General features: G+C 28.2%; 1 protein-coding gene and 1 non-coding gene across 3 annotated transcripts in view; both read left to right on the forward strand.

Moving 5' to 3' along the window:
- Positions 1-932: 932 nt before the first annotated feature.
- Positions 933-1,139, forward strand: LOC122270218 (small nucleolar RNA U3). Its single transcript, XR_006225677.1, has one exon. It is a non-coding gene; the product is annotated as a small nucleolar RNA U3 (small nucleolar RNA).
- A 1,576-nt stretch (positions 1,140-2,715) lies between these two features.
- Positions 2,716-26,704, forward strand: part of kri (uracil phosphoribosyltransferase krishah) — a 32,455-nt gene continuing 8,466 nt past the window's right edge. The window contains exons 1-6 of one of the 2 annotated variants that reach the window (XR_015433707.1): positions 2,716-3,018; positions 8,079-8,121; positions 9,780-9,849; positions 17,059-17,121; positions 22,597-22,758; positions 25,461-25,559. Coding sequence is in view for 1 of the 2 variants with exons in the window: in XM_087163900.1 (XP_087020026.1) it covers positions 2,873-3,018; positions 8,079-8,121; positions 9,780-9,849; positions 17,059-17,121; positions 22,597-22,758; positions 25,461-25,559 (583 nt within the window). In the remaining variant the exon portion in view is untranslated. The remainder of the gene's footprint in view (positions 3,019-8,078; positions 8,122-9,779; positions 9,850-17,058; positions 17,122-22,596; positions 22,759-25,460; positions 25,560-26,704) is intronic. The other variant, XM_087163900.1, reaches the window with a different exon arrangement.

Raw genomic sequence — 26,704 nt, forward strand, 5'->3', positions numbered from 1 at the left:
TAAGTTTTAGATAATATAAAAATTTAAATCAATCGCATCTTTTTTTTTTCAATTTTACATTGAATATGTTTCTATGACTTTATATATTGATTTTGAAGACAACGGAACTCAATAACTTCATAAATTTTCACTAGATTCGGTTTAAAATTTAACGGTGTGTGTTCGTGATGTAGTTTCTAGTACCCTTATAAACATCTATCGATCTTTTTTTGTTTTTGACGGATGATACAAGCTTTTTCTAAAGTTATCTTTTATTCAACATATTGCTTGTCCATTACAAATAATAAAAAGCCCATGTGCGAAACAAATGACAGTATTAAGTGTAGTGTGCAATTTTCTAGTAAATCGAATGAAAATTTCAATCTATGTGGCTCACAATTAAGCAAGTAAGACTATAGATATTTGAAAGAGAAAAGTATTTTACCTTATGATTCATTTTAAATAATTTTTCATGAATTTAGGCTCTTTTCCAAGACTGTACCAGAGGGCAGATGTCCCCTCTTGCCCCTCGCTAGTTACTCCACAATTTTTATTTAGGACTCAACCATACCCCGTGACAAATTTCGAATAGAAAGTAGGCGTTACTTTACATTGCAGTATATTTAGGGCAATGTGTCTTTCCTATTTTCTTAAAGTATGTATGATCAAGCAATAACGCCTACTGTCAGATTCATAGAAACGTCTTTGAACGTGAGTCAATTACCATTCTGTCCAGTCTCAAAAGAAATTTTAAAAAATGCAGAGTAATTAATTCATGAATTGTTTTATGTTAAAATTATGTTTTGTCTTAATGCTAAAGATTAAAGATCATTTACAAAGCCTGCACAAACATGAAGACTGAAATGAAATTAAAGAAAGTTTCGGAGAATAACATCTACCAACAATTATTACTGAATTTTAAGTATTAGTATTACCAAAATCGAAAGCAAGTTAAGATCATACTTCATAGGATCATTTCTATAGTATGATTAGCGAGTTCACTCACCGAACTTCGCAGAAAACCCAACCACGATGATGTGGAATGGGGCTTTCTCCTGAGCGTGAAGCGGTTGCTTCGATCCTAAATGGTTTGAACAACATTGATGATCGCACTGTTTGGCATTGCGCCAAATAGATGGAAAAAGCTCGTTCTGAGTGGTTTTACTTGAAACAGAAGTATTAGGCTGTGGCCGTTTTCCCAATACTTTCGTATTCCAAATAGAGAGAGTACTAAAGAATTTTGATATTCGAGTTTCAGTTGCATATTTTTTTATTTAATTATAATATTTTGAATGTCATTTTAGACTTAATAAAACGAATTCAGCAAGTTAAGATTTATAGGATCATTTCTATTAGCGAGTTCGCTCACCGAACTTCGCAGGAAACCCAACCACAATGTGGATTGGGGCTTTCTATGATAGATTGAGTAGCATTGATGGTCACACTGCTTGGCATTGCGCTAAATCAGGGGTTTCCAACTTACATGAGGCCGGGGGCCACAATTCAAAACACCAGCCAAATGGCAGGCCGCCACTTTATCAAAATTTTATATAGGACTTTTCTATGTTTGAAGGAACATTAAATATTACTGTCAGATTTTTATCTAGTTGTGCAAAACAAAAGTATTGAATTACAAATTAAAATAAGAAGTAGATTTTTGAAAATATTTAATTGCATATTAAAAAATTCTGGCTACAATAACTTTAATGTGCAACAGATATCTCATTGTTAAGATATAAAACTTTAAAAAGGTTGGTATTAAAACTTACTTATTAGCACACAAATTGTTCTATGAAAGAATTGAGGTTTGTCTGCTGCAACCACCAAAGAATAGATACTTACATTTAAAATTTACAGATCTAAATAATTTCGCCCAAAATGAGTGGTTTCAAAACGTTAAATCGGAGAATTTTTTCGATAAAATTTCCGATATGCACATGCTAAATTATATTCACAAAATACAAAAGAACACGAAAAAAAAGGGCAGCATACACGATTATTTTTGTATTTAAGTATTTTCTTGGAAGCAAAACCTGAGAAAAAATTTTTTTTGCACCGTTGGTATGTTAAATTTCATAGAAATGAAGAAATTAGTTTTTTTTTTAAACGAGAAAGAATATAGAATTTTGACAAAAATTGTCCGTAAAAAAATGACTTTGTTATCAGCTTTTTAGATTTCTGAGGATGCTTTTCGTATCTCATGTATTCTCATTGCATGCGATACATGCACAGCCGATCACCGTCTAGAGAGAATGAGAACCTGATTGATTGATTTTGATTTGTTTATTTACGTCGCACTAGAGCTACACAATGGGCTATTGGCGACGGTCTGGGAAACATCCATGAGGATGATCCGAAGACATGCCATCACAATTTTGATCCTCCGTAGAAGGGATGGCGCCTCCGCTGTGGTAGCCCGACGACCTGTTAGCGAAGTCGAGCACTTTACGGTAGAAAAGTTTAACGAAGACCCATACAGCACACCCTCGGTCCCTACGCAGACTAATCCAAGTGGTCACCCACCCGCACACTGACTGCAGCCAGTGATGCTTGACTTCGGTGATCTGCTAGGAACCGTGTCTTAATGATTGAAGATTGAACCTGATTGAAGAAATATATTTTTCTGCGAAAACTAACCAGTATTCAATTGCATGCAGTAGAAACGTTCATTTAAAGCTTGGATACCATGGCATTTTTCTAATGATTAAATAATTAACCGAAAACCATATTAACGCTAACCGTAGTTATTATGAAATTCCTGTTTACATATGGTTTTCTGTTTATATTTTAGTTTTCATTCTAAGTTGAATTAGCAAAAAATTATTTTATCCTTAAATTTTTTATTGTCTCATATATATGCTTCTTCCGTTTGCGTATTATAAATTTAAATAATATGCAGGTAGAAATGCCTGATGTATTAAAACCTTGCAATCAGGCAAATGTTAATTCTGATATTAAAACTGATGCATTCGGGCCTAACTTTAAGATTATTCTTATAAATGATCAAGTCAGAGAACTTCAAACTGTTATTCGAGATAAGTAAGTGATATAATATTGTATGATAAATGGACAATGTTATTTATTTTGTTTAGCATTTTTCATTAAAAGTTATTTAGGACTTGTTGAAAATTATTATTTCAGGTAGTTGGCAAACGAAAAACACTTTGTATTTAGGCAACAATGAAATACTTAATTAGTGTTTCACTGTTGAAAGAAGGGTAGAAATCTATTGGATTGATTTCACCAAAATTTAGTTCTAAACATAGGGATATGTTTTGAGAGTGTTGTTCTTTTTAAGTTCTAATATTGTACCTACCAACGATTAGGGACTTCAAAAAAACTCTTTTCCCAGTGGTAGTCAAATATGTATTGAAGTGATGTTGTTAGCAGATACTTCATTCACTCTTCTCTTCCACTTAAATCACAGTAAGATTACTAGCCAGCCATATGTGTGTTTTAACTTTTAAAATGTAGTGGTTATTTAAAGTATAATCAATTGAATTTGTCAATACCGACATATTCATATAATGATAGCCGTTAAAAACTATCACTAAAGGACGTCAATTATGATGGAATGGTCATAAATCAAACATCTCAAAAAGTGATAACTCAAATTCCAAATTTGCATACTGTAATAAATGTTGTAAAAATATCAGAAAAGCATAAAAAAACCATGTGCCAAAAGCCTAAAAGAGGATAAATAACTACCAAGAAAACTATTGGGTTGTCCCGAAAGTTCCTGCTCATACACACATCATCTAGTATTATATAATACTCTAACTTTCTGAATGACCCAATATCATCCGACAAGTGATACTACAATGGAATCAACAAGAGTCGAACATCATAATATCATATTAAAAATTTTTGACTTTTAAAAACCATGTGAGAGAAGCTGTTAAAGTAGGGGTGCTCAACCTGCGGCCCGCGGGCCAAATGCGGCCCGCCAACCCTCGAAGTGCGGCCCGCGGCCGCAATCTGAACAAAATGAAAAAAAAAATTACATATTTGTTTTTGAAAAATAATAAAAAAAATTCGGTAATTTAAATTTACAGTTTTAAGTTTTTGACGCACCCAATCTCAATCAATGTAGTTTTTCGATGGTTAACGCTACGGATTTCAGCATAGTTTTAAAAATCCCAATATTTTTAATACATCATTATTACGATTTACGAATTTTAATTACCACTTTTGACGCTTTTCGTATGTGCCGATTCCAATGACTTTTCGGTAGTTATTGCTACCCATTTTCAAGTGTTTCTGAAATAGCGATTTTTGAAAGTTATGAAACGCTTTATTTGTGCAAACTTCATGGAAAATCTAAATGACTTTAGATCCTTTCTTCAACAGTTATTGCTGCACATTTCCGCCCAGTTTTTAAAACTTCGATATTTTAGCATGATATTATTACGAATCGCGAGTAAAGAATCGCTCATTTAGCTAACCATTTTTTGATATGGCTTATTTGTAACGATTTTATCGCGAATCAAATTATTTTACAATCGTTATTTTAGAAATTATTGCTACACATTTCTACAAGGTTTTGAAAGTACCGATATTTTTTATACGCTATTGCGACATTTTAATTTCAAATCTCGCATTTAAATTACATAAAATTTTGATGGACTTTATTTACTCCAATTTCATCTAAAATATTAAAGTATTTTGGTTATTGTTTTAGTAGTTATTACGTTTTCCCCGTGATTTAAAAAGATTATGATATTTTTTACGTGCTCTGTTTGTGCCGATTTTATCATTTGCGTTGTACCGATTTTAACACGAATTTTTTAAGAGGTTTTTCGAAAGTGCTTTTTCTTCTTTCCCGTTATTGCTGCATTTTTATTTGATTTAGAATATACCTGATATTTTCACACAATATTACAACTCGTGAAATTCGATTCAGCTTTAATTTTTTTCGTAACTTAAAAAGTAATTACGTATCTTAGCCAAATCAAAACCTTCCCAGGAAAAAAAACCGAGATGTGTTTAAACGCGGTCCGTTTTGCAAAAAAAAAAAGAAAATAAATAAATAAATAAATAATTCAAAAAACGGCATAATTCTTAAGTCCCATGAACACGTGCAAGTTTAACAACACACATCGAACCTATTCTTTTTGTTGTCACATGTAATTTAAAAGTCATACATCGTAATTTGTATTTACGCTATCTGAAAATTGCGCATCGCATTTCGTATTAACATTAACGAGATTTAAAAATAATCCATCGCGTTTCGTATTTACGGGATTTAAAATCACATATCGCGATTCGTGTTCTGGCGTTTAAAATATCATCCGTTGCTACTTTTCTCGTTTTAAAAACCATATATCGCGATTCATATTCAGGCATTTTAAAAATCAAGTGTTGCGAGTAGTCCTTTCGCAATTTAAAAGCCACACGATTCGTATTCACGCGATTTGAAAAACAAGCATCGAGTTTATTATTTACGCAATTTAAAAATCACACATGGCAATTCGTATTCAAGCAATTAAAAAATAACACATAGCAATTCGTATTCAAGCAATTAAAAAATAACACATCGCTATTTGTATTTCCGCGATTTAAAAACCCAGAAAGGAAGAACACCATCTAGGACAAATTCCAAAACTGATTATGTTATTTGCTCTAAGTTTAATACTACCCACAACAACAGCTTTTGTCGAAAGACTGTTTTCCAGAATGAATTTGGCCTGTTCAAAATTACAGAGTAGTCTTTAAATACAATCATTACATTTTCATTTAATGGCTCAAAAAATATCACATGATCAAGTACATAAAATTATCACAATATTCAAAAATTTTGCAAATTACAGTGTAACCATTAAGAAATTTTTTAAACCATTTTCTATCTTCTTGGAGCATTTTATATCATTTATGATTATATGCTAGGAAATGATTTGCATATCATTAAATTTTGACTGTATAAAAAATTTAATCAAGATAAGTTTCGAAAAGTAATGTAAATCTTATTGATTGTTAATTGATTGTGTATTAATTGTAAATAGTAAGTGTCATGTTAAAAATATATTCGTCATAAAAAGTTGTAAACAAGTATCTTAATAGTTTTTTATTATTAAGGAATATAGTTCCTTAAAATTTAATGTGTTTTCTTCTTTCTTTTTTTTCCCTCTCATAGCCTCTTATTATTAATTTAAAATAAAAATGTCTGAAAGATAAAGTATATTCCCTAATAAATGCTAAGTCTTATTTTCCACTTAAGGGGTTTAGTTTCAGTTTTAATCATTTTTAACCCTATAAACTTTCTTTAAATCAAAGTATTTAACTTGAATTTATATTAATGACTAGAATATTTATTTATTTGAAATTTAATTCTATGAAAAAAAAATTAACGTTAAAATTTATGTTAAAATGGACTTTTGTATTTTGTAATGTGATAAAAAAAATTTCAATTTTTCCATAGTTTTTTAATTATTTCAATTTATCTAAATTTTTTCCGATAAATTGATTCTGATTTTCGAATTCTGTTTTCCTCCTTAAGTAATCAGTTTTGCATTTTCTAATTTTAAACGTTTTAAAGTATTGTATTTTCTGCAAAGAGATTACAAGGTTAACCGCCAAAAGAATTTAGTGTTACATAAACAATGATGTTTATATAACAATCACCACCAACAATTGCTTTCAATATGTCAGTCTAAACACTTTGGCATGCGGCCCTTCATTGGTCTATCTGCTGTGCATGTGGCCCTTCACTGAAAAAGGTTGTGCACCCCTATGTTAAAGTAATAAATAATTGCAGAAAAACTGCTCATAACACAACAAGAAATTGTGATGGAATTGTCATGAATCGAACACGTCAAAAAGTGATTAGTACGTGATTCCTAATTAGGGGCCTGTCCAGGCCAGTGGCCCCCATCCCCCCCAAGCTCTTGGGCGCATTCATCAATTTGCTTAACAATTGATGAATGCACCCAAAAAAAATTTGCCCCCCCCCCAAAGAAAAATTTGCTAACTTCCCCCTTCCATGTTAGCTTGTTCGAAATAGTGCTACGTTGCTTCTTTTATTAATGTGCTTAAAAAAATAAAATAACAATTCTCTCGGCTAAATTCCCCCCCAAAACTATTTGTTTTATTTAGTGTAAAAATTTCCCCCCAAGCTTTAATGCGCCCACCTTCCTCCCTGATGGGGGCCCCTGGTCCAGGCCAAATTTAGTAACGTTTAGCAGTACCTTCACGAATTCAACTTCAGAAAAAACGGTAGTGTCACAAAATACTTTTTCTTAAAATTTTATTTTTTATCCCGTAAGAAGCGATAAATCTATATTTTTGTGTTGATTTCTTAATGTAATTTTTAATTTTCACAAATTATGTCTAAATTGTCACAAAATAGGTACCTCTCATAAAAACGTAGACAGACCCCTGCTAATTCACACATCGTAAGAATGTCATATTGAAAATAAGTAATTTGAAAAACCTTATGAAAAAGTCGAAAAAATTATAAATAGCTTCCTAAAGATATATTTGTTTCAAACTTCTGGTGTGAATATTTAAAAAAGTATAAATAAATTTTTCTTCAAACTTTTCTATACTAATTTTTTTTCCCTTTATGATATGAAACAAATTATTTGGAATCATATTAAAAATAAGTAATTTGAAAAACTTTATGAAAAGGTCAAAAAAATTATAAATAGCTTCCTAAAGATATATTTGTTTCAAACTTGTGGTGTGAATATTTAAAAAAGTATAAATAAATTTTTCTTCGAACTTTTTTATACTAATTTTTTTTCCCTTTATGATATGAAACAAAATATTTGGAATCGTATTAAAAATAAGTAATTTGAAAAACCTTATGAAAAGGTCGAAAAAATTGTAAATAGCTTCCTAAAGATATATTTGTTTCAAACTTCTGGTATAAGATAAATTTGTTTCAAACATATTTAAAAAAGTATAAATAAATTTTTCTTCAAACTTTTTAATGCTAATTTTTTTTCCCTTTATGATATAAAACAAAATATTTGGAATCTAAAGTTGTTTTCTTATGAAATACCTAAAGTTTTATTGAAGTTTTTCAAGGTGCATATTATTCATGATTATATCCATTTTATTATTCATAATTTTGTTAATTAATTTTAAAATTTTTCCAGGAATACGAATAGAAGTGATTTTGTTTTCTATGCTGATCGTTTGGTAAGCACAGTTGTATTTGTATACAAAATTACTTATTTTTCACCATAATAAAAAAATGGTTAAAATGAATTCAGTATTTTTGAGTCGTAACTTTTGAGGCTGTACTATATTATTACTGATTCTAAAACAATCAGGGTATTGAACTGGAAAGACTTGACAACAAGAAGAACGACATGGAAAAATGTTCTAGAAAATGCCAAGACCCCCCTTGGGCTGTTATGTAGAACAATAATGATAAATATGGAGTTAGCCAAAGTCCAGACCCTTTGGGTGTGATAGACAGGGTACCAATGGATGTGTGGATTGCTAAAGTACTAGTCTAGATAAAGAAAACAGCTTTTCTTTAAAAATGAGTTCTCTTTGCACAAAAATGTGCTAAGAAAATGCATACATTTAAAAAAAAAAAGATATATTTTGTATTATATAAATTAAAATTATATGTTAACTTTTGTCTATTTTAAAAAATGTATCTCACACTTTTAAGATATAAGTTTTTAGGAAAAGTTTTTTTTCTTTTTCAATTTAGCAAAAAAGAAATTGAAATTGCTATGAGACAATGGATTATAACTTGTATTGAAATTATAACTTTTATGATGACAACAGTCAAAAAAATGTTTTTATTTTGGTAAGAAGGTGATCAAAAATACAATAATGCTACTAGCAAAAAATGTATGAAGACAATTTGCATCATGGAACCTATATTTGTTTGACAAGATAATTTATACACATATCCATCTTTAAAACGGTGCCACACTCTTTGCATTGAGTTGTAAATTTCTCTAAAAGGGGCAATCAAAAATGATTTATTTGAAAAAGTATCTTAAAATTGTAATGATACAGTTGAAATTTAAAAAAAAAATTCAAATAATTGCATTACATAGCCATTTTTATGAGATAAGTAAGTAGAGTTTTACATTAGTTACTGTTACTATTTAAAATAGTGCCATGCTCTTCCTAACTGAGTTGTAACCTTTATTTAAAATGGCTGTCATAGAGAGTTTTTATCTTGATGAAAAAATAACTTAACATTAGTCCTTGTCACCATTTAAAATAGTGCCATGCTCTTTGTAACTGAGTTAAAACCTTTATTTAAAGTGCCTGTCATAGAGAGAGAGTTTTTATCTTGATGAAAAAATTACTTTTCATTAGTCATTGTCACCATTTAACGATAGAAAAACTGAAACTTAGCGTGTAACTATATTGCCTAAAAGCAGTCAAAATGACTAGATTGTGAAAGAATAACTAATGTGTAAAGAAATTCGTTTAAAATTAACTTTTTATATTATTTACAGTTATATAACAAGTTATTAGTAAATATTAACAATAAAAAAAATTATACGTTGTACAGAAAGTCACAAAAATCTAAGAAATTGTGTCATTATATACATCATTGTTTTTCTAATTGAAATTAAAAGGCAGTCAAATTACTTCCTTGGGCAATCTAGTGTTAAAATAGTGCCATATGTTCTTAACAACTGAGTTGTAACTTTTCTTTAAAATGGCTGTCATAGAAATTTTTTATCTTCATGAAAAAGTTACTGAAATTCTAATGATACTATTAGACTCTGAAAGGTTTATTTGTGAGAATAATCTATAATCGTTGTGTAATTTAAATAAATGTGATAAAAATTATTTATCAGATTAAACTTCTTTTTTAGATTAGACTTGTTGTTGAAGAAGGTTTAAATCAACTGCCTTATAAAAGATGTTCTATTACTACACCAACAGGTATTGTTCTTTGTAAAAAATTTACAAGCTTCAATATTATAATTATATTATACCTGAAAAAAATATTACACAGATTGAAATTTTTGGTGGAATGTTTCGAAAACATATTTAAGTGATTTCAGATTAAGCTTCACTTGTAATATTAGTTATTAATGCCTATCTTCACAGTGGAACAGACTGTTGATGAAATAAATTTGTCACAGTCTTAATGCATTTTGCATACTGATAGATTAATGTTAGGTTATTGTTTATAAATTTCGGAGCTATAGTTTCTTTGTGCTGTAACTTTTGAGGTTTCAGAAGTGTAATTTTTCCTAAAACACTTAAATTTATGTGTGCATAATGCAACAAAAATTTTGCAACTTACAGTGCAAACCACTGTCAGATTTGTATCACTGAATTTTAGATGCAATATCAGAGTTCTTGCTAGGAAAGAAAAAGGGTAGGGTGCTTCCTCACATTAAAGGGCACTATGAGTTTAAAATGGCCCTCGCTTAACACCGTAAAAATTTACCAGAATGTGTTATATCATGTTATAATTGAATTTGATCCTCAACAATTTTTAAGTTACCATCTTATACTATTTTATGTGTATATTTCAAAAAGCAATTTTCACTCATTTTCTGCAGGTAGTCGGGCTACCGAAGCGGGGGTGCCATCCCCTCCGCAGAGGATCAAAATTGTGATGGCATGTCTTCGGTTCATCCTCCGGGATGTATCCCAGACCGTCGCCAATAGCCCATTGTGCAGCTCTAGTGCGACGTAAATGAACAAATCAAATCAATCACTCATTTTCTAAATAAGAGAAAAATTCATAGTTTATAAATAATAATTAAAATCATGCTAAGAGACAATCTCTGTGCATACATTTTTGAAAAAAGCAAACTAAAAAAATTATTTTTTGATAAACAATTTAGAAGATTTTTCTGTAATTTATGCAGAAAATTATTAAAAAGAAACATTTAAGAGTGATTTTTTTTTAAATCACTGAAAAAATTTATTAATATACCTCTTGAAAAAAGAGATTGAGAAAATAATATAATAATAATAATAAAATTAATATACCTCTTGAGAAAAGAGAAAATTTAACCAATTGAGAATAATCCTAACAAAATAAGTATTTGTAATAGAAATCAGATTTAAACCTATAAACATAGATAATTTTTTTTGTGTAATTATTATTTTAACAGTTAGTTAATGTTTCTTAAAAATGGAATATGAATAAAAAGGCAATGATTTTAAGAAATGGCTGATTTTTATAAAAAGGGCAAAGAGAAAGCATTTATAGGTATCAAAGGGCAGGCAGGCTGCCCTTCTAGAAATGCTTAGGAAGAAACTGCAATGTACTTTTAATATTAATTAGAAAAAAGAAAAAATAAAGACAGAAATACAAATGCTATGAAATATCATGCTAATATCTTCCCACTACACAAAATGTAAAAATACCAACCATTTAAATTGTTCTTTTACACAATGCAGATAACAGGCTATTTTTTGGATGAGAATCTAAATTTATCGAAAAGAAACATAATAAAAAAAAGTGTTGCCATATAACTGATGTGTAGTGTATTAAAGAGGTATCTTTGTTCAGTTAAAGAATTAGAGATAGGTATTATTTCTTGCTTTCAATATTAATATTTATTATTTAAATTATCTATTATGTGAAAAAGTAGTGTTAAATAACCTTATGTTTTGTGAAATAATAAGATTTTGAAAACTATGATAGTTATACTTAGCTTTTAATAAAGTTTTTTTGTTATTATATGCGAAGAAAAACTTTATTTTTTCATAAAATCATATATAGTAGGGAATTATGCAAAAAAACAGCAACTAAGAATTAAGTTATATTTTTGTTTTTAAAAGCTTGATTCAGTCGAAAAATTTATGCAACTTTAGCATGTGTTTCTTGGCTCTTAAAACAACAAAATGTTTAGCTAATATGAGAGTAAAAAAGTGGAATTAAAAAGATATTTTGCAAAGTGTAGCATTAGATTCTCTTTTTCGCCAACCTAACCTGGACAATTTTCTAAGCTGCTTGTGATAATTCTTTTTATCTAAACTACTAACAATACTCATTGCTCTGACTCATTGCAACTCACCAAACTACTAACAATATTCATAATTGCTCTCACTTATTTAAGGCATACTACTCCCTGTGTGACATAAATCAAATAAGCAGATGAAAACACAGAATTTGCAGTTACATAATTCAAGTTATTAAGTTGCATTTTCAATAAAATAAGTATTATAAGTTTTTCTTAAAAAAAAATAATAATGAAAAAACTGGTTCAAATATACTAATATATTGGACTAATATATTTGTATCAAATATAGTAATATATTTATTAGGTAGCTTGCATTTGTTTAAATTTTGGGATTTTTTTAAGATTTCTTAAAATATTCTTTGCAAATTTTGTTTTTTATGATTTTTCTGGATTTTTTAAGATAGTTTTAAGGACCTAAAATAATTTAGTTTGCATTAATTAATTATTTGATTAAATTTCCATGAATGTGATATTCTTTTTTTAAAGGTATTTTATATGTAGAATTAGCTTAGATGAAAAACTTTCTGCCAGCAATTTATTGACTCTTGTAACTAGTTTCAACCCTTTCATCGCCATCTAATTTTGATGAAATTTCTTTGAAAATCACTTTTAAAAGTGTTTTAATGTTAGAAAAATTATATTTATTATTTATAGATATCTGCATAATAATCAATATAGCATAATAATCAACCTTTAACCCACTGGCAGTTTAGCAAATGGGCAAAATTGGGAGAATGTTTCTCCTCTATACACTATTTCCCTATCTAATAACATGGGAAAACCGGTTTCGCTATGCGGAGAAGACTGCAGGTCAAATTACGACTTTTTACATGCAGAACCGTCAGTGGGTTAAACTTAGTTTTATGAAGATATAAATATAACAAGAGTTTTATTTACTTTATTTTTCTTTATGTTTGACTTTCTTTCTGTATTATTTTTCATACATAAATGTTTGCTCAAAAACATTTCAATGTAAGCATTTAATAAGTATTTTTATACAAATCACTTTTCAATTTTTCTACACTTAAATAATCTTGACTTCTTGTGCTTTTCATTTTACAATGTATGATAGTACAAAAATGAGAGTATTAAAATTGAATTGTTAGAATCAGGGTTCGCCAAGTGGGCCCACTTTGAAAAAACCCGCCCGGGTTTTATTGGGCGGGCCCACCTTGAAAAAACCCACTTGGAACAATAAGTGGTTTTTTTCAAAAAAACATTTTTTTTTTTACTAAAACTTATTGTTTCACATTTACTTTTATATAATTTATTGTGCAGCATAAATTTGTCAAATAGAGTTGCATGATTTATATGATTAAGTTTTTAATATTAGTAAAGTAAAAGAAACTCGAATCTTCATATAATTTTATAGTAGGTACCTACTATTGAAAACTTCAAGTGGGGTTTTTTCAAAAAGTAATATTTTAATGATATTAAATGAAATAAAAATTTAAATAATATACTCTGAAAAGATCAATTTTTCAAATATTGTTGCATGCTTTATATATTAATAAACAGGTTATTATTATTAATTCATGTGTTTAAAAAAATTGAAAAGAAACAATTTTTTCTTTTTTTACCAAGTGATACATTAACAAATTTAAACAGTTTTATTTTCTGGCTTTAAAAAAAAAAAAAAAAATGCTAAAACTTTTTATCAGAGAACTTTTTAAAATTATTTATCTAAAAATGGAATCATTTTCCTAGGGTTAATTACTTTAAAACAAATGGGACAAGTAACTGATACTCTTTATAATTATACGTAGTTTTAATTTCACTTTCTATTTACCTTATTATAAAAACATGTAAGACCATTAAATATTTATTTCAGTTTTTTATTTAACTCAAGTCAGATGAAATTTTAGTTTTTACTGATTATAAATATAAATATTTACTGATTATAATTTTATAATAGGTAATATCCATATGTTTAATAAATATAGTAAATAAATGTGTGTAAAAACAAAAAGATTAATAAACTTGTTCCTTTTATATTACTGCATTTATATTTTATAATTCCTAATTTAAAAAATTATGAAACGTAATGTACTTAACAATAAAGAAGATTCAAATATGTAGTGATAATGCATTATTTAAACTTAATATAAAATACATATAACCAGGGTTCCCCAAGTGGGCCCACTTTGAAAAAACCCACTTGGTGTTTTTTTTCACAAATTGTTTTTTTTTTTAATTTGGTTCAAAAAGAAGTATCTCCTAATACTATCATTGGACACATCGTTGAAGTTAGCAAATATTTTAGAAATTTGCATCAAGCACATGGATGGGCAAATGAAAAAAAACTGCTTGATGACCAAATGATACTAGGTGGAATTCATATTGTGAGCACGTAAAAACTTTTGCCAATAATTACCATAAATATGAAGAGATTGTTCTTGAACATCAAAATGAATCTAATAATGATATGTTGGGCTTTACCAATAAACTATCAATTGGGAAAAACAGATATCAATTGTTTCTTAAGCTTTAAAAAAGCTTCAATCAGAAAACATTTCAATTTCAGAAGCTGTTGAAATATGAATTAACTTACTATCGTGTGATGAATTAGAACCCCATAAACATTTTGTAAAAAGATTCAATCAGGCTGTTCAGCCACATCATTTATTAGCATATGCATCCTGGATCTCGAAACAAGGGGACAATTTTTAAATGATGAACAAGATGCCACGTGTTATGGCATTCAAAATTTCCGATCCTGAATACTTTCCAAAATCAATGATGCTTGACACTGTTATTCAACAGTTTTCATCAAAAAATAGTGGTAAATTATGGCAAAAAAAAAAACAAGAAAAAAAAATAAGTAAATAAAATCCATTGCTTCCACAAAGTTTCTGTCAATTCTTTTTTATTTGCACTCAGCACCAGCATCCTCTGTCTCTATAGAAAGACGCTTTTCAACTTTCGGTTTGGTGCAGAGTAAACTTCGAAATAGATTAGGAATAGATAAAGCTACAAAACTCGTAAAAGTGTATCACCATCTAAGAGAGAAATGTAGACACTTTGAATCTGTTGTATGATAATAATAATAAGGGAAAAAATGGACCTTTTTTTTAAGTTAACTCTTAACATCTGCTGACAATTTTTAACTATTTGGAGAAAGTTTATCACAATTAAAAAAACAGTTAAAAATTAAAATATTACTTTTAAGATTTTTTAAATATTATTACGATTTCATTTGAATACAATTTATTTTGTTTCTTTTAATCATGTTTAAAAATATTGAAAGCAAACAAAAAAAAATTTCTATTAAGTGATACATTAAACAACAATAAACAAATTTAAAGTTTTATTTTCTGATTTTAAAAATAAGCTATAACTTTTTATATATGCTTTTTAGTGTATGTATTTTAAGATTAATTTGTCTTCTGAAACTATAAAGTTAAAATGTATCTAGAAATGCATATATTTATCTAAATATATGAAAAAAGGGGCAAGTAACTGATACTCTTTATAATTATGCGTAATTTTAATTTCACTTTCTATTAATCGTATTATAAAAACATGGAAGACCATTAAATATTTATTCCAGTTTAATTTTAATACAGGTAAAAGTCAGATGAAATTTTAGTGTTTACTTATACAACTCTATTTAATGAATAAAAATATTTTCACAGTGAAATTTATGAGCACTAAATGAAAAAACCCAATTTTTCCCGGGTTTTTTCAAATAAAACCCAATTTTCCCCGGGTTTTTTCAATAAATCCCAGGCGGGTTGGGTTTTTTCAAAAATCCCCGGGTTTTTTCAAACCCTGGTTTGAATACTATTATACTGAAAAATACTATAATCAAATTTTATACTTAATGTTACCATTAAAGAAAGAGAGTGATATATGTATTTATATAGCATCATTATTTCTTAATTTTTTTTCTCTAATTCCTTCTATTAGTTCACACTCTCCCTATATCTTGTTCAAATTTTCAGTCGCTAATAAAATACTTTTTATCGATCCACTCAAGTTCAAATACATTTTTTAGTGGATGACACTTGATGTTAATACAGTTTTTTCAAATATTAATTCATTAATTAAATTTAATTAATTAATTTTTTTCTTTGTTGACCTAAGTAGGAATTGACGTAGATTTTTTTTTTTTATATTCAGGGTATCCGCGCATCTGGAAAGTCATGAATTTTGCTATTGAACTAAATTTGTCATGAAATGTTATAATTTTAACTATTTTTTAAAAAAAATCATGGAAAGTCATGGATTTAGGTTGTCGAAAAATCTAATTTTTAAAATGGAATCCCCAAATTTCATTTGTCATGAAATGTTATAATTTTAACTATTTTTTAAAAAAAATCATGGAAAGTCATGGATTTAGGTTGTCGAAAAATCTAATTTTTAAAATGGAATCCCCAAATTTCATTTGTCATGAAATGTTATAATTTTAACTATTTTTTAAAAAAAATCATGGAAAGTCATGGATTTAGGTTGTCGAAAAATCTAATTTTTAAAGTGGAATCCCCAAATTTCATTTGTCATGAAATGTTATAATTTTAACTATTTTTTAAAAAAAATCATGGAAAGTCATGGATTTAGGTTGTCGAAAAATCTAATTTTTAAAATGGAATCCCCAAATTTCATGGTGTTCCGTATATCTTAATTTGCAACAAAATCCCCTCTCACAGTCATATTTCATTAAAATATAAAATGTTTTTAACATGTTCTTTAAAAATTATGGTGTTCTTTCAAAAACTGAACGAAAAAACATCATTTCTAGAGTGAATTATCTTATAAACTTCTGTGACTTCCGAATTTTTGTTATTATTATTTTTATTTTTTATTTTATCAATTTAAAATCTGTAAATAAGAAGATGCAGAGTATAACAGTTTTGCTTATACCTATCATTTCAATTGATGTTGTTATAATGCCTTTTTAAATTTATTGTTGTGTTTTTGTCGGAGAAGATAGTAACTTCGGTCATGAAAAATTCTTGGAATTAGTCATGGAAAAGTCATGAATTTAAAAATCTAAAATGTAGCAGATACCCTGTATATTACTTGTTTAAAAATAATAATACTACGAAATTTTTCACAATGGTAAAAAATTTTCCACAAATGGCATTCACAACTTTGTGTATATTATGCATATCTGCTTATGTGTACTTAAAATTGCAAATTACTTTTTTTTACTTTTTCTTAGGTGGAACTTATGAAGGTTTGAAATATTTGAAAGGAAACTGTGGTGTCAGCATAGTTAGAAGTGGTTAGTAAAGATATATATATATTTAAAATCATGCTATATTTTTATATTGACTAAATTTGGCATTGCATTCAGTAAATTATAGGCAAACATTTGACTTCCTTGAGTATCAAGTATAGAAACCCCCCCAGAAAAACTTGCTTTTTAATTATTGGATTTTCATTAACTAAGTGTAAATCTTATATGCAAATTAATTAGTGCTACCTATTAATTAAGTTACGAAATCAGACAGAAACACATATTTTCTCTGAATATATAAAACCTTGTGAATCTGCATTATAATTATAATATCTTCCACATAAACTTGAAAATTTAAATTTTCAGTTAGTAGCCAGTGGCCGGTAGACTCTGATAACTTAGTAGCCATTTTTTCTTTAAACCCAGTGAGTTGGTGACCAGTACTGATAGGTCCTATTAATTTAATAGCTAATTTTTGCTTTTTTTATTTTTTACTTGACTTAATATTTTTAAAATGAAATTCTTATTAGAAATAATCTACAGCTGTAAAAAATTAACTCAATAAAAATAATATAAATGTGTGACAAAATTTTGTTAAACATACTGACTTGACATCACCGTGCTAGAAAATTCAATGCATGGTAAGAGAAATTTAAAAAAAGAAGAAAGAAATGAGAAAAAGTGACCGGTTGTTTATTTAGTTTAAGTAGCCACTTTTATTTGTTGACTTGCCCCGTGGCAAGTAGTTATTTTTAGGTCTACTTCCAGACCCTCTAATTTTTTTCCAAGAACTTTTTTTCTCTTTCAACTTTTTTGTCTAGAAGACTCTATCAAAGGTGTAAAAATGATTAACCCTGCAATTCCGTTTATAATTATAATAAGTCTTGTGAATTTTATTTTAGCATGGAATCCCTCATATAAATAAAGTAAAAACTATGTATAAAACATGTCAGATAAAAAGGTTCATGTTATCAAAGCCGTGGCTTTCATTCATGAATCATTATTTTGTTGATTCCAATTTTCGCAGTCATGTTTTAATTATTTTTAATATCCTTTTCTATAAGGATGACAACAAATGAAGTTTCTATGCTTTTATTGAGAAAAGAATAAAGGAATCTATTTACAAATTATATATACACGGAGCAGAGCTCCTGGATAGATGCTTACAGTTTCATTTCTAAAAGATAAGTGTACACTCTTTTACGTGTTACATATAATTTCCTTCATGTCATGTGATCTATAAAATCCAGATGTTAGAGCCGGTGTCTGGAAGATCTTAAGACCAGATGGAGATGAACTAATATCTCAACACGTCTTGATTTTTATGGGAATTCGGCTTCGTTACGATTTTTTATTGCGCGGGGTGGATTCATTTTATAAATAAAGATTTCATCGCTATTCAACGGAGCTTAGTATATACGCGAAGGGCTAAGTTAAGTACGTGAAAGAGAAATTTAATGTTCTCAGAAACCAGATAAGCTTATTTGCAGATAGATATAATTCTTTTTGAGTTTAGTCTTAAAAGATCCTTTTAATTTTATTAAGGTAGTATTTTAGATATTACATATATATAATATATCAAAAGATATATATAGAAAATTCAAACTACGTAGCTGCCAACTCTTCCGCATATCTACTTATTCTAGCTATTAGCTTTTACGAGCAGAACGTAAGATTTTCCTCATTTTTACCCGTCCGCCAGATAGCTCGTATTTTCATAATCCAGACGTCGTTGCATTTTAATATCAAACATCAATTTTTGTATTTACCTGATTTAAAAGTTGCATGTTGCGATTCTTATTCACACTATTTCAATATTGTTCATTGCAATTCTTATTTACGAGATTTAAAAATCGAATATCGCGATTTGTATTTAGGTGTTTTTAAAATTCTATTTGTATTCATGCGAGTTTATCCAAAGTCGTGATTTGTTTTTGCGGTTGTAATATCCAACATCTATTTTCATATTTACACGTGATTTAAAAATTAGGCTTTGAATTCGTATTTACGCCATTTAAAATTTATGCATTTTAATTTGTATTTATGCGATCTGAAAATTACGCATCATGATTTGTATTTTCACATTTTTGAAATCCAATATCGAATTTCATTCACGTGATTTCAATATCGTGATTTATATTTGCGCTATTTTAAAATCCAAGATCGCTATTTGTATTCACGCGCTTTTAAAATCCGTTATCGCAATTTTTGTAAAAAGTAAGTTTTTTTTCTTGATTTAGTTACTAGAAATGTGGCAGTATTTCTATCGACGATTATTGCTATGTATAGGCATTACCACATCAGCAAAACTGGATAAGAATATGTTATTGATATTTTTGCTTTAAATCACATAAGATTTACTCACTTGAAAATTCAGCTTTTTTGCCTTTTCGCCAATCTCATCCCTGGGTTTGGCACACATAACTTTATAAATGTAAAAGATTAACTATTAGGATGAATTATTGTTCAGTTTGATCTTTTCTGTATTGCTAACATAAATGAATAAAATTTTCTTTCATTCTACCCATTTTTTATGTAATATTGTTCACTTAAGGAGTAGAAAAATATATTTCCCTAAAAGAAATTGTCACAATAGCAGGAGGTTAATAGTTTTCAGCCTGTTGTAAACACACACTTTTTATATCTTTAATAGGTGAATATGTGTCTTATAGTGATAGCAGACTTATTTGTATACATACTCATTGCAGGGGTCTGTCTAGGTTTTTCTGAGAGGTACCTATTTTGTGAAAATGTAGACATAATTTATGAATAATTAAAAATTACATTAAAAGATCAACACAAAAATATGCAGACCTGCCAACTCTTCTGCTTTTAGCAGGAGTCTCCTGCTTTTGTCTCAAATCTTCGCCCTCAGGCCTTCAGGGTGTTTTCTCCTGCTTTTTTCTATTTAGTGCAAGATAGAGGAAAAAAACAACAATTTGTGCAATTTCCTTCCCAACTTGTGCTTCAGATCTTCCCAACTTGTGCTTCAGATCATGCTGGGCATTTATTTAGAAAAACTTTGGCCCGTAACATCACTAAAAATTATGGTGAGTGTGAACCAAAACAGCAGCAATAACCAATGAAATGGCAAAATCGGAGATATCTTGGACACCATTAGGCAAAATGTTTTTTTACTTTCTATAGATGCCAGTTTTTTTTTTAAATAATGCTACATCAGCAACATCTGCAGTTTTAAAACAGTAGCAGTTAAAAAAAAAAATTAAGAAATGCATTTATAAAGTATTGTATTCATTATTGACATATTTTGTTAGTTTTGAACTTCTTCCTAAATTTGAAAAAATCAAAAGATATGTTTTAATATAATTCTATAGAACCTTATATTTTATAGTAAGAACACGTATCTTTATTCAGAGCTCATTCTAGGCAGAAAAAAGGGCAGGGTGCAAAAGTTTAAAAAAAGGGCATTATTCTATTAAAAAGCATTGTCAATCAGTAAAAGAATTTTTTTTTAACTTAACTGAGAGTAGCAAAGCAATCATTAATTACATATTTTCATTAATAAATTATCATATATATCGAGTTAATGAGCTAATTAGCTTAGTAATTTATTTAAAATGCATGCATATATTAATAAAATAATAAATGTATGTTTTTAAGTGTCTGTAGTTATGATTAAATAATTAAAATGATTAATAATAATTATGATTTAATGATAGTGGAAGTAACTGCAAACTTTCAAAGACAAGTGCAACAATGGGTTGTGATGGCTATTTTTCCTTTCCCATATAAATCTATGTATTGACAGCAATGACAAACTAAATAAAAAGAGTTAAAAATAACAGTTCATGAAATCCATTGTAGAGTTTGGGGGAAAAGTAAAGAAGGGTTGGGGAAAAAGTAAAGAAGGGTTCAGGAAAGAAAGGGCAAAAAGGGTATGGAGTCTATTACATCAGGGCACTAATTTACTTCAGGGGCAACAGGGTGAATTCTTTTGACTAAAAGGGCAGCAGGGTGCTGCGCCCTGTTTACCCTGCCTAGAATGAGCTCTGCTTTATTAGTCAGTGTCAAAATCTTATTGTGGTCTATTTTATGTAATGTAAATAATATATTTTGAAATGAACTTCTTGTAGGAAGTGTGAATCAGGTTTAATTTTCAATATTGCGCTATGTCGTGATACAGAAAGAGTCTCCTGCTTTTTTATTTTCTAAGGTTGGCAGGTCTGGTCTAAAATATGGATTTATCGTTTCTTAAGGGATACAAAAATAAAATTTTAAGAAAAAGTATTTTGTGAAACTACCGTTTTTCCTAAAGTTGAAATTGTGAAGGTACCGCTAAATGGTAGTAAATTCGGCCTGGACAGACCCCTGTATTGCATCAACTGTTACTGTATTTTTTTTCTTCAGATGTTGCAGATATTTTTGAAAGAATTTGTTTTTAGAGAAACACTAAATTCATATATATTTTTTAAGAGAAAAACTATCTTGTAATATCCAATAGAAGTAGAATTGTCTTAGTACTGGCAGAAAAGTATTGTTAAAACGCATCAATTGTGCATGGTTTGAACTTAGTATTTTTTATAGTGTTTCTGAAAAAAAAAAGTATTTTTTCATATGTACTTTCAAGGTTTATTAAAGGAAAGAAAAATTGATTGCAATTGATTGACTAAAAGAATTGCAATTGATTGAGCTATCCTATAAGTCAAATGAATACTATGGGATGTGATTATCAATTAGAGTGATTAAGTAAAACTTTCCAGAGTTAAAAGACTTAGATTGATAAATTTATTGTTCCCTTAAAAATTAAATTTGCGAAGGTAATAAACATATTATATTTTAAAAACTAATAATTCAAGACTTGCATTTTTTTGCAGTCTTATTTTAAAATTGCAAACTTTTGAAGGTAAGTTTTTTGAAGTGATTTATTCTGGAATAAAAAATAAAAAAAACCAGATACATCATTGAAATGAATTTTATTAAGTATCTTTCAAAGATATAGTGAAAGTGTTAGTTCTTAGCAGTGGCTAATGATAAAAAATGCTTTTCATTTGGTTTAAAATGTGTTTCATTGTTAATAATAGACTCATCGTTGGAAAAAAAAAATCATTCCAAGACAAAGTTCATTTTTATTATTTGAGTAAAAGTTTTATTATTTTCATAAATAGAAAAGTTTTTTCGATTTCTTTTGTACTACTTCAAAATTCATTAGGTAAAAAAAAGAAAAGAAAAATGCTGTCTTGTAAAAAATGGATAGGCTGCTTTTGCAGTCTTTATTCTAGAAAACTCTTCAAGTGTGGTGTTAACCTGCTTGAAATGTATATTGTTTTTCAAATCTCTGCCTAATCCTTAAATTTTTACTTAAATCTGCTTCTAAATTTTGATTTTTTGCTTAATAATGAAATTTAGATGCAGATTTAAGCTTAGATTGCACTTTAGTAAACAGCAATGAAATATATTTTTAAATTATTAAGTTGCTGAATTTCTTTTGTTGTTTCTAACTATAATGGATTCCTAAAGTTTTCTAATTTGTATTAATTATTGCATGTAATATTTTTAAAGGCGAAGCAATGGAACAAGGATTGAGAGATTGTTGCCGTTCAATCCGTATTGGAAAGATATTAATTCAAAGTGATGAGGACACCCATGAAGCCCATGTAGTGTATGCTAAGTTTCCGGATGATATTTCTTCTAGAAAAGTTCTACTCATGTATCCTATTATGAGTAAGATTATTTCAATGCTCTTTTTTAATTATTTAAGCATCATTTTAGACTAAATTATGCTTAGATTAAAAGTTGGTACTATTTTTGTCTTTTTATTGTGGATAAATTGCTATAAAACACTCAATGCATTTTGTTGTTAAATATTAACTATTACTTTGGTTACTGATATATATTTCTTTATCTTGTATTGCTATGTCATTGATACTATCACTGTGTCACATGGCTTGGTTATAACAGGGTGCAAAGCAGTTTTAAAAAGTTCTTAAAGGTGCTTATTTTTGATTTACATTTTTTAAAAGTCCTTAAAGGTGATTTTTTTTATTCAGGGTTTTTAAAAAGTGCTTAATTTTCAATCTTTTAAAGAGAGATTTTTTCTTTACCCTGTTGATTGTCGTTTTAAATTACAAAAAATGCATGATTTTACACAATTTTCTCTGCAATATTTATAAGTAACTAGTTATTTTATCATGATTATGTGAAGTTTTTTGCATTTGAATTTTAGTGATTTTCTGTTCATAACTTTAAATGATAGAAAAAATAATTTTTATTACTGCACAGATCCTAATTATGTTTTTTTTGGAAAGTGATTAAAATTATTTTTTGAGTGTGTAAAAAGTACTTAATAGGTGCTTATATTTTGTTGAAAAATTTGGCTATGCACCCTGTATAAATAATGTTGGTAATGCTACCGATACTTATAGCTATAATAATATTTCATTAATTATTTCTTTGTACAAGTGATCTTAGAGTATATAATATCTTTTTAAAAATCTACATATTATTTAAAATAATATTCAGTTTTTAACTTTTTATACTTTTGATAATAAAATATTGATCAGCAATCATTGTTATGCTTAACAATTCTGATTATTTTTTTAAAAAAAATTTAGAAATTTTTTTTAATGCAGTTAACATAGCTTGTATACATCTGTACTGTTAGAAAAGAATCAAAATTGTGATATCTGTTGTGGCTCAAATGTGCTAATATTTAATGAACAAACACTGTTCAGTTAAATGTAAAACAATTTTTTTTCCATATTTGCATCTCTTTCACGGTAAACATCTTAAAGGCATCTCTTGTGAACATCTTATTAAACATTGTGAAGGCACTTTTTTATTATACACCAGGGATCTGATTAAAGTAGACAACAGCATATCATTGTGGTATTTATTCAGCTAACACCTTTTTAATTCTTTAATGTCAATTGTTTTTACCAGGGGAAAAAAAAAACTAGCTGACTGTAGTAAATTGTGATTTTTTTTTCTTAAAAAGGACCAGTCAATCTGAAGAATTGCTAACTATTAACAATTGTTAATTATGGTGGGAAATAAAAAGTCTCATTCATTATTTAGTTGGAGCCATGTATAACAAGGAACTGTGGAAACAGAAAAATTCTCTTTAAATCCTCTCTTGCTAAATTTGAAATCATGTTTGGTACAAAAATAATAAACATAACAAATAATTTGCATGGATTGCTTCATTTTAAACATTTTAATTAGGTATTGTAATATTTTTTCTCCTTTCTCAAAGAATTTGAAAATTTTGGTTTTTTTGTTTACGAATTATGATGAAATTGAATATCCTAATTGATATGTTAATATTTAATGAATGAACACCATTCAGTTAAATGCAAAATGAATTTTTATCTATAATTGTATCTCTTTTACTGTATATTTTATTAACTATCTTGAAGGCACTTTAATTAATATGATTTATTGATAGTTAAAGCAAATTCCAGTATGAAAATTGTTTTACTTATATCCTTGCGTTGAAAGCATATTAATGATTAATCATTAGGGTGTTACACTACTGTAGAGGATATATCAATGAGATTAATATACTTTTCTTTATCTGCATTTTATTAATATAGATTAAGTAACACTTTATCACACATAAAGAAGAACTTTTTGTGATTTAATTAATAGGTTATTTATTAGCAGTTAAGCAAATTCCGGTATGAACAATGTTTTGATTATATCCCTGCCTTGAAAGAATCTAAATGAAACGTCATTAGGTTGTTACACAAGAAGATATATCAAAGATATAACTATACTTCTTTTCTGCATCTCGTTAATGCTAATTAAGGGGCATTTTCTGGCACATTAATATTTAATTAATGGGACAATTAATTAATTAACCAGGACAATTAATTACAGATAAAGCAAATTTAGTATAGATATTTAATTGCATGTAACCCTGGCTTGACACATCTTAAAAGACTTTACTTATAAAAATAATATATATGGTAACAAAAACTTATTGTTGGTGGTACCTAAATATGACTAAACACATAAACTATGTTTATTTTTTTATTTATTTTTTTCCAATGGCAGGCACTGAATTTAAATCTTTGCCTATGCTATGCCAGAATTGTTGCTCATTTCGCATTACCCAGTGGGCACCTGTGAACCAAAGTCACGGAGGCGAGCAAGATTGCCCACGCCACTCTGCCACAAACCCGTTTATAGGGTGGGCCACATTCATACATCATACACACATGCAGCAGAGGACAGCACAAAGAGAGAGAGAAACATCCATGTCCAGAGCGGGATTCGAACCCTCAGCCTATGGCTTCGCAGTCAGGCACGCTAACCGCTCGGCCATCTGGCCGACAAACTATGTTTATGCTTTTGTCATAAATTTTCTCTATAATCTTTAGATAGTATTTATAAAATGTATTAAAATATATTTGCATTTATAGGTACTGGAAATACTGTTATCAAATCTGTCAAGGTATTAAAAGACCATGGAGTCAAAGAAGACAACATTATTTTGCTGAATTTATTCTGTACGCCTCATGGTATGTATACTTTTATACCACTACTACTTGCATTTGTTTTAAATCAGTATCAGCGAAACATTATTTCTTAAGTTTAAATATTAATTATTTGTATTATCTGGAATTACCATAAAAACATTTAAACCCTATTATATTTACATTTTTTTTGTTCTCTACTTAGTAATTAATAGATAATATGGCTGTCTTACTGTGTTTTTATTTTTTTTTACTGTAAATTTCAATTCATTTTGTAAATAAATTTATAAATCTAAATTATTAATATTTAAGTTCCATTTTTGTGAATATCAAAAATGGAACAATTCTCTGCCTGTGCTTTTGTTGATTTTAGATTTCTTCTATTTTACAATATGTTTATTAATGTATGTTTTAGATAACTTACAATAGAGTTATTATGAATGTCTATAGACATTAAATTCTTTTTTTTAAATCCATGCTTTACCATTTTCTGAGGTTGTTGAGAAGTAACCACCCTGCCAAAAAATTTATGTTAATTTATTTTATATTAATATGTTATGTAATATTCAAAATATTAAACTAATAAAAAGGAACTTTAACTCCATAGATTGATAAAGATTAAGATCAGACCCTGGCAATTTGTAAATGCAGTTTATTAGGTGAAGGTCATTCACCTATTTTTGTGGTAAAGTTTTTGTTGTACCAATCTGGATTTGATTAGTTTCACTAAGTATTTTATTAGTTTTATTTTTCTCTTAATTAAGTCTTTATGTTGTTAGGTAATATGATAATCTGAATAAGTTTTAAGCAAAAGTTTAAAATTTTTCCTAAGTTATTCCTGTGTTAAAGTGGTTAGCAAAATTTTTTTAAGTGGATCATTTTTAAATTTCTTTATACAAATTTCTTTGCTGGTAGGATACATTTCTATTTTAGTTTACATAGTATATTAGGAATATCTTCGAAAATGTATGTATATCAATTGTAAGAGTTTAATATATTATTATTTGGGTGCATATAAGGATAAGGTTATTTATGTATTATTTATTAAAATGGATGGGTTGCATAATTGGATGTATCTCTGGATATAGTCATGATAAATAAAATTAAGGCTGAAATATATAACAGGGTCATTATAAAATTAAGGGGGAATATGATCGTTGAGGAAAGTGGTAATACAATGCTAATGTGGG

The sequence above is a fragment of the Parasteatoda tepidariorum genome, chromosome 5 (assembly GCF_982258835.1).
Source record: "Parasteatoda tepidariorum strain Cologne lab strain chromosome 5, Ptep-v5.0, whole genome shotgun sequence".
In the NCBI taxonomy this organism is placed as follows: Eukaryota; Metazoa; Arthropoda; class Arachnida; order Araneae; family Theridiidae; genus Parasteatoda; species Parasteatoda tepidariorum.